Source organism: Sinocyclocheilus grahami, unplaced genomic scaffold, assembly GCF_001515645.1.
Source record: "Sinocyclocheilus grahami isolate Dianchi unplaced genomic scaffold, SAMN03320097.WGS_v1.1 scaffold67.1, whole genome shotgun sequence".
Lineage (NCBI taxonomy): Eukaryota > Metazoa > Chordata > Actinopteri > Cypriniformes > Cyprinidae > Sinocyclocheilus > Sinocyclocheilus grahami.
This window is the reverse complement of record NW_015505246.1, coordinates 442,795-452,406: the sequence shown is the minus strand read 5'-3', so window position 1 is coordinate 452,406 and position 9,612 is coordinate 442,795. Positions and strand designations below refer to the sequence as shown.

Sequence of the window (9,612 nt, the reverse complement as noted above, 5' to 3'; positions counted from 1 at the left end):
GGGGGGGCGGGGTGTCAGGAAACATATTTGATAATGGTTTAATGAGCAGCCTACGTAATGCCATACAAAAGTTAATATGCGCATATATTGGCATTTGAATGTAAATGGACAAGACCTGCAAGCAGCTGACACAACATTGATTGTTATCTGATTATTTAAATGAATAAATCTGTGATGACTGATACTGTTTGTAGTTTCTTTGGAAACATATTGTGTCTGTGATGTAGTATCTGCCAACTCATGATTATAGTCAGTCAAATAACAATGATTATTAAAATAATACTATATGCAAACATGCATGTCACCAGGAGGCTCATTTTTACTGTTAAATGCATAATATTGGACAGAAATAAATAAGATCACAACACATTCTCAATAAGCGTCAGTGAATCCGTTGGCAGCTCTCTTAAATGATGTGTCATAAGTTTTCCAGTTCTTCTAATTTAGCTCTTTTTATGTTTCAACTCAGTGAGAAACATGTCAAGACGCTAGAGGAGGTTGATCTTGGAACCTGAATGTTATTCTGCTGAAGTTTGATGAAGACCAGCGGGAACTGAAAATCACCCAGAGTGCTGTGAGCCTGATTTAAAATTATATCTTACCTTCCATTTACCATCGGGCCTACAGGACGTTTACCAGCAAAGCGCTTAATATGCATTTGAAGGTTTAAGACTGTCAAAAGTATATATACAGCGTGGATTGTTGATGATAAATTTAAATCATAGTCATAGCTTTCTTCTGTGAGAGGAGGGGCAGAGTTTGTTTAAATGCTGCAGTGGACATGGACTTTTCTGGGAACTCTCCAGAATGTTTCTTGAATTTCTCATGGAAAAATAAGCCACACGGTTGTCACTCAACCAATCTATAAGGAAACGCCACCGCTATACAGCAACCCCTGAGAAATACACCTCCACATCTCCTGATAGAATCTCCATCCACGGACGAACATTTGGAGACACCAAATCCCCCATGTTACTTATATCAGACAAGTGATATATATTTATATGACAATATAAACCCACTGGATCATCCAGAATTGCTGTTTATATGGAGCGATAACTGGGTCTAGTGTGTGTCACTCAGAAGAGGTAGTGGTTAGTGGGCTGGTGGTTATGATTTTGAAATAGTAAATGCAAGCAGAGGGGGAAAATAGCAGAAATTGAAACATTTAAAAGGAATTGAACACAGACACCCTTTAAGACCTTATTCCATATAGGATATTTGATTTGTTTGTTGCTGACGGTGGATTTTTTTATATATCGAAAAACAATTTATTTTTGTTCATTCCTCAGACACAAGCCACGTTTCATCGTATCGAGGTCCCTTGTTAACTTTTCTATCTCACCTTAGTGCTTTTTATTTCCCAGAGTTCATTCTGGCCGGGCCTGGTTCTTCTAAAGGGGAGGAGGACTTCCTCTCTATCACTGCCTCGCGCCTCAGCCGCAGGAAACGCGTTATTGGCGCGGCAGTGGGCGTGGCCATGGTGCTGGTGCTACTGGTCGCTATTCCGCTATTGGTCCATAGCACCAAACTGGGTGGGTCTGGAGGCGGAGGTACGCATTATGAGATGCTTGGAAGCTGCAAGATGGTCTGTGACTCTTTAACACCCACCAATGAACTAACACCTGTTTCGTCTCCTCCTCCCGACACCCCTGGACGCAGAGGAGGAGGCAAGTCAGGTTTTCGTGGAAACCAAGGGCCACAAGGTCCACGTGGGCCACCTGGAGAACCAGGAAAGCCAGGTCCGCCTGGACCTCCAGGTCCAGGCCCAGGGGGATACATCCCATCGTTCTATAGCCCCAAAATTGCCTTCTATGCTGGTCTGCGCAAGCAACATGAGGGGAGTGAGATTCTCAAGTTTGATGATGTGGTGACAAATGTAGGGAATTACTATGAGCCTACCACAGGCAAGTTCACCTGCCCTCTTCCTGGAATCTACTTCTTCACGTATCACGTGCTCATGAGGGGCGGAGATGGAACTAGCATGTGGGCCGACCTCAAGAAGAATGGACAGGTAGGAGATGCGCACATGTGACTCTGTGTGTGTGTGTGTGTGTGTGTGTGCGTACACAAGGACTGTGTGCCATTTAGAGCTGAATTGAGAATGCCTTTTAAATTCCAATTCAACACCTGAATTTATATTAAGGGAGCAAACAAGATTCAGAATTTGATTTTGAATGCTGGAAAACAGAATTTAAATTAATTAATTAATAAAAAAAACTGTAAATGTAGTTTAACTGGAAAAGCAAAGTTTGTCAAAACTAAGTATGTACATTGCCTTGACAAATCCTTGTTTGGACGTTTTGATTTGAAGATGAAGTTTACAGAGAGATGACAGACAGACAGATAGATAGATAGATAGATGTGTTTGAAATGAAACCTATTTTATCTTTTATATTTAATATATCAGCTTATTAACCATATTTAAATTATATTAACTTTTGTGGACAATGGTAAAGGAAGACTTAATTTCCCAGAATCCCTGTGTTGTATTACAATCCAGTAAATTCCTTTTCCTGTCATTCCAATATGGGTTCTTGTGGGCCGTGACCAATTCAATTCAAATTCCAACTCATAAATTGAAAGACAGCCAATTCAACTCTTTGTTTTGCACATCCCTGGTGAAGACTTTGGATTCACTCTGTGCAATGGAAGAGTTTGCAAACTAAGTTTTAAGAGGTATGTTAACTAGACAAAGTCAGACGTGAATAAATTGTAAAAAACAAGAGTGTGATTTGACTGAAATATCAAACAAATATTAGATTCACCGGCTGGATTAAGGAATACATTTAACATTCAAATAGGATCCAGTAAGGCAGCTTCTCAATTATTCAGCAGTCATTTTCTCAGCCTATCACTTGAAGCCTTCCTGTAGATACCTACAGTGGGGAAAAATAGGCAATGCGAAACATATATATAGAGAGAGAGAGAAGACAATGACGACTTACGAAGAGTATAGCATATCAAAATGGGTTCAAATGTGATTTGAACAGTCCATTTTTTAACAGAATAAACTATTTTTTTATTTTAAGAGTCAGAAATAGCAAAAGGCAATTAGTTTCTGATGAAAAGAGGACATTTGTAACACACAAACAAGCAAAAGCTCTCTCTTTGACTCTCTCTGGAGTGGAACGAAATGCAACAGCTGGAGACAGTCCTCACAGGACCCGTGAATTTAGAATAAATGAAAAAAGTAAGGAGAGAAAAAACCTCTCCATCTGGTGAAACATGACACGGATCTGGGATTCAGGCGCTCTCAACTCAACCGCTCAGTTTTGATTTTTAGTAGTGGAACAGAAAGCAGGGATTATCCAAAGAGATATAAAAATTCCCTCGGCAACATTTGTTTACATACACACTGTGTCTCTGTCTTTCTCACACACACACAGATTCCTGGCGCTTTTGGCCCTTTGTGACAGATATATCTGACAGGAAGTGATGAAAACCCTTTAATGAGTCTGTAGCAACCTGTCAGCTTCCCTTCATCACACTTCCATTAACATGACATAACACCTGCCTTTAATGCCCTTTGTCTGTTCATCATACATGATCCAGCACAAAAGAAACCGATTGTAGTGAATCCACAGCTTTGGGATCCAAAAAGTGTATCTGTGAAATACTAGTGGTGGAACTAGTTATATGAACCTTCTCTGCAAAAAATATTGATTAAAATGCACAAGCTCTGCATGTGAAGCCAAACTCATGCGGTGGATTCGCATTTTAAACCAGTGGATTTATCCTTAAAAAAAATTGAGGAAAAAATATATCCCCCCAAAAAACACACATCAGTGTTTGTTCAAAGTGGTAACATCTAAAGTAACTGGTTATATTTATGTCAAAAAATATTATATTAATATTAGGATATGACAGAGTGAACCCAAATACAATGAATAAACAATGAAAAATCATTTTGAAATCTAATTTGAGAAACTGCTACACAATGTCACTTTTTAAATTTAGTTTAAGGGCAAATTGGGACACTTTTTGACTGTAATATCAGATCAAAAGTTACCTGAATTGACTTTATGAGTAATCGCAATATTAATACAATACTGAATTTTGTACTGAGTGCTGTTACTCGGTTTATCTCCTAGAGGAGCAGCATGTCTCTGCTACTCATATACTAAAAACATGTTATTGCTGAATATACAATAGCTCATGCGCTGCAGGCCAGACTGCTCGGGATTCAACACAGCCTCCATTAACTGGAGGACGAGATGCGGAAAGTGAGAATATGAGGAGAGTAAGTATTTATTGTCATTCCAGTGATCTCCTCTTGTGTTAAATCATTCATGTCTTTAAGATGAGATTCCCTCTTTTCCACCTGGGCCACACACAAACACACACACAGAGCCACACTCTGCCAAATGTCTATCTCTGCCCTCATTAATTATCTCTCCCCTTAGCTAAATTATTTAACCCATCTCAAGGTCCTCTCAAAGCATTCTCACAAACATACCACACCAACATGAGTTTGGATTCGCTCTTAAAGGGATAGTTCACCCAAAAATGAAATTTCTGTCATCATTTACTCACCATTATGTCATTACAAAATTTTTACAAAATTGAAGTGTTTTTGTCCACAAAATTGACACTCAATGGAGTCCAATGTTGTTTTGGACCCCATTGACTTTTAATGTATTGACACAAAGAGTTCTGTCTTCTTTTTTGTTCCAAGAAAATAACCATACAGGATTTTAACATGAGGTGGGTGAGTAAATAAATGAAAGACTTTTCATTTTCAAATAGAAGCTGTTGGAAAACCTGCCTATGACACTGTAAAATAATATTTGCGCTATATTTATTATAGCCTTTTTAAAATGAAAAAGGCAAAGGCGAAACCTGAAAGTGTGAGCCCACCCAGATGAGCAGGCTGTGCGATGGGAGGCGGCAAAATGGTGTGGGATGATAGAGAGATGAACGGAGGAGAGGAAGATGGATGGCTAATCAGAGGAGAGCCGACAGAGAGGTCGGGAGAAAGTGTTACTGCGAGGCCAGAGACACAGACAGCATCAGATCAGTGTAAGTAAGATAGATGAGCAAAACGACAGAAAGTGTGAGCGCATGTGTAAGTGAGAGACAGAACGAGAAAGGACTGCTGACCTCATTGCAGGTCATAGATTTGCACAAGCTGATACTATAAACATAGTCTATGATCTTCCATCCAATACAGGTAGATTCCAACACATTTTGAGACAGGCCAAAATTTGCGGCCTGTAACTGCAGCGAGATTGTGGCAGTTTTATTTTTAGAGAACTCTGAATATTAATGTATTTGTGAAATGCCACTTATTAGTTAAAGTCTGGCTCCTCATGGCAGGGATAGATTGCATGGGGCTGAATAAGAAACGAAAACAGCATCTTGAGGGGTGCAGCAGGGAGTGCAACGTCCACAAATTAATGTCACTCAAGTAGAATACCCAGCCAATTTGTTTCTCATTACAAATTTGATTAATTAATTCAGTAATTGATTCTTGGCTATGTAAACATGTCTCTTCTCATCCCACTGTATGACTTGCTTTTACTTTGGGTTCAGCTTTAGCACTTCACCTCCCCATCTCTTTCGAAAATCTCTCCCTCTCCGTGGTCTCGTCAGAGTAATGCGGCACTAATTAAGGTGTGATGCAGAGAAGTTGTTAGAAAAGCCTCGAACATCCTGTCAATTACACAGCAGCTAATGAGTTTACATCCTCCAATTAATTAATTAATTTAGTTAATGAGGTAATCCCACAGTACCTTGACAGGTTTTGCAGCTGTTGCATTAGATACTTGTACACCCCTTTTCCCTGTCTATGCATCTGCACTTTCTCTGCGTCTTGTTTTTTTCTTTTGTATCTCTACAGTAGCTCTAATTTCCTGTGCTTTCACTGCCCTTTGCATGGAAAAAAGGTCAATCTAATACGAACTCTGAGACTACGTCAGTGTTTGTGAGGAGGCCCATTCAGGAGAGACATACAGTACAAAACATACATGAAACCTGCATCATGCAAGGCACTTAGATTCTCAAGTATCGTCATTTTTACTAGTTAAAGGACATACTAAGAAACACACACCTGGAGCCTTTAATCTTGAGGAGGGACTGTGAAAAGAGACTGACAACAAGGAAGAATTATGGAAAGCTGCCATTATGGAAATACTGGTAAATTTGTTTGAAATGTTTGTGGCAAACAATTCGGCACATTAATTTCATTCATTCTTGTTTCATCTCATTGATGCTCTCACTGTCCACCTTTGCTCACTCAATTCAACAAAGACTAAAAAAAGAGAAAATGAAAGACGGAGATTTATAAAGGACATAAAAGAAAGAAGGTTAAAATTGCATGGCTTCTTCATGGCCACCTTAGATTATGTCACAAAACTGATCTTTCTCAGTTCCTTTTTCTTTCCATCCAAGCTTGTTTCTGACCAATACATATTAGTGAAATTAAAAGTACTTGCATCAGATAAGGGAAGCGCTACTATTTCAAGTAAAATCAGTCATACAGGGAGCCCTGCAGTCATATAACCAATTAGCCTCTTAAATGTTACTCAGAAACAGGGGATTTGTATGAATACAAAATTACAGGAGATAAATGGTTCATTCATGAATTCATAAATCACAGTGTTAACCTTTAGCATTGGAGAACATGATATATTTTGAGGTTACAGATTGTGGTAAAGCTATGCCCTCTGTGTATGCAAGAGGACTGACATTCTAAAAAATGTATTTTCTTTTTTATTTGATGATAAGAAATTTACTTAGTCATGAAACTTTAGGAATATTATGTACGGCACAGCTGAAGTCCACAGATCTTTTTCACAGGAATAAACACAATTATGTGCTTTTATGGATTGCCAAACAAATAAAATCCAAAGTAACATAATTTTAAAAATAAATACACTCTTGAAAAAAATGAAAATGGATTTAAAAGCAGCAGAAAGCCCTGTGCCATGTGTAGTTTATTTTATCGGCTTTCATAAAAGTCAACTAAAATAAATTACGTCTACAACCAAATGACATAAATTAGGTTCACCACCAATAATTTGTGTGTATTTCTGTGTATTATTTTCACTTCTGACAATTGGATGTTTTTCTGAGCATATTTGGTTCTTGAATTTATTTAACGAATATGTTTGCATTATCATCATGCTGTTTCTGTCAGAAACTGTCTGTATAGTTTAAACCAAAGACCTGCTATTTAATCTGATAACGGGTCGTTGAAATCACTGGGGGGGAAGCAACACAATGCACATGCTAGCTAGCTAAGTCTCTCTATTTCACACACACACAGTTAATACTTGGTGACTCCATTTGACCGGTGGTCGTACGAGGCTCCGTTTATTGTGATACAGTGGAGTTATTGAGGAGTGGGCCCCATTAGGAGCAACAGCCGAGCCACTGCGCCAGGCAATTACCGAGCCAGCGAGGCCCCGACGCAGCCCCAGGCCTCCCGCGGGAGCTGCCACCTCGCACCGTTAATCAATCCGATTTAGACTGGACAGGGACAAGCGCCAACACGAGACGCGCTGTGGAGACACGCGCGTGACCTGCATTTTATTACGATTCCAGCAGAAAAAGATGGATAGATTGTGCAAGGACTGAACAGATGTGGGGGAAGAGGTGCTGGGAATAGAAAGATGAGGGGAAGACAGGGATAATTAATGAGTAGATGTGAGAAGAATTAAGCGCAACTCAAGAAAATGTCGATCACTTGGAGACGCGACTGAAATATATTGGGAAAACATGCTTCAAAAGTACAAAGTGTGTATTATGGGTAATGTAGAATTTAAAAAATATATAAATATCTTATAGATTATTTGATGGTAGCAGACCTTGGATGGTAAGCAGTGATAATTAAATACATTTGAGTTATACTCATTAATTATACACAGGACTGGAAGCATTAATTATGCTTTGATTCTTACATATACTAAGATCATGCATTAATTAGCAGTGCAAAAATTAGGCTTTGGTTGAAGCTGTATAGACATAAATCAGTGTTGTGACCTGAATTGTTTGAGACAGATGTGTTTATTTTAATGCTGATGTTCAAAAAATAATTAAATGTTAGTTCTTTATCTTGTACCACATGTGTTTTTTTTTCTTCAAATAGCTTGGTTGGCATGACTAAGTAATTTAATATTGCTAAAGCTTGATATATGCAGAAGAAATGGTATTATATGAGTTTAACAATTGAACAAATTTGTACATTGTTACATTGTTGTTACATTGGTACATTGTTGTGTTTAACAGCCTTTCCAATGAATTACACACCACACACATGCAACACACAGATCAATAAGCCTTATTCCCTCGGACCTTGGTCTGTCTTGGTCTTTTGTTCTCTCTCTGTTCTATGTATCCCATAGCCTACTTAGGGAGGAGATGAGAACTCATAAGACATGAGGGAAAGACTGTTAGAGAGAGAAAGATTGCCAGTTTCTAGTGAGGTTAAAGGATTTAAAGGCATCTGCGTACTGACAATGGGTAGAAGCAGACAGATATAATATTTAAAAGAATTCAAGCTGTTATTCACTGAACACTTATCTACTCTTTCTCCCCTGATTATTATAATGTACTCTTCCTTTTAATAAACATTCAAACCATTTTTTCTCTCTCATTCCATCTCATAGGTAAGGGCCAGTGCGATTGCTCAGGACGCCGATCAGAATTATGACTACGCCTCTAACAGTGTGATCCTGCATTTAGACGTGGGAGATGAAGTATGCGTGCAGCTGGATGGCGGAAAAGTGCATGGAGGAAACACCAACAAATACAGCACATTCAGCGGCTTTCTCATCTACCCCGACTAACAAATACACAAACATTCAAAAATATAAATATATTATCACATATTTAACACCATCACATCAGGCCAACTGATAGACAACAACATCTGATACAAGCGATACAACATGATATAATGCCAAGAGAGAAAAAAATGTCAAATGAACTTCAAAACTGATAGTATACTTTCTGATTATAGTGACAAAGTCAACAGCATTAGTAACCCATTTTATTTTCATATATGATGTAATTCAAAGTGAAACAGGATATTTAAAGAGAAAAAACATATGCTGGGACTTGATTTTATCCACTGGCAATTGACTGGACTGTAAAATGTGGTCTGTCTTAGTGCACAATCTAAATTTTGTCTACTTCCATAAAAAAATTGTTTTAAGCATAAGCCTCAATAAATTTAAATACAAAAAAAACTGCCAAAGTATTAAGACAACAAACATTCTCTGAAAACAATTCTTAACAGCTTGAAAAAGAAAAAAAATACAAATAAAAAAAAATCAGTGTAACTAACTCGAACTACATACCGCAAAAAAAATTGTTCTTCATAAGAAAAAACAGACTACTAAGCTTATTTTGGAGGTGAAGCAAATTATTACGTTTTTAATAAAACTTTTTTTTTGAATAATGTACACAGATTAATTGATCACAATAACACTGAATGTGAATTAAGAATAAATATAATTTATTCAAATTTGATTTCATGTTACTTTAATCAAGTTATAGATGCTTTGTATTGACTTGTATTGCTAACAGTCATCTTGGTCTGATCATGGTGTATTTGCTACTTTTAAGGCAATTACCTTGAGAGTCTTTTTTTTTTTTGCCCACCAA

General features: G+C 37.9%; 1 protein-coding gene across 1 annotated transcript in view; it reads left to right on the top strand.

Moving 5' to 3' along the window:
* Positions 1-9,197, top strand: part of c1ql4b (complement component 1, q subcomponent-like 4b) — a 9,440-nt gene extending 243 nt beyond the window's left edge. The window contains exons 2-4 of the mRNA XM_016272112.1: positions 470-574; positions 1,368-2,014; positions 8,613-9,197. Coding sequence (XP_016127598.1) covers positions 1,481-2,014; positions 8,613-8,792 — 714 coding nt within the window. The 5' untranslated portion in view covers positions 470-574; positions 1,368-1,480 and the 3' untranslated portion in view covers positions 8,793-9,197. The remainder of the gene's footprint in view (positions 1-469; positions 575-1,367; positions 2,015-8,612) is intronic.
* The last annotated feature ends 415 nt before the right edge of the window (positions 9,198-9,612 follow it).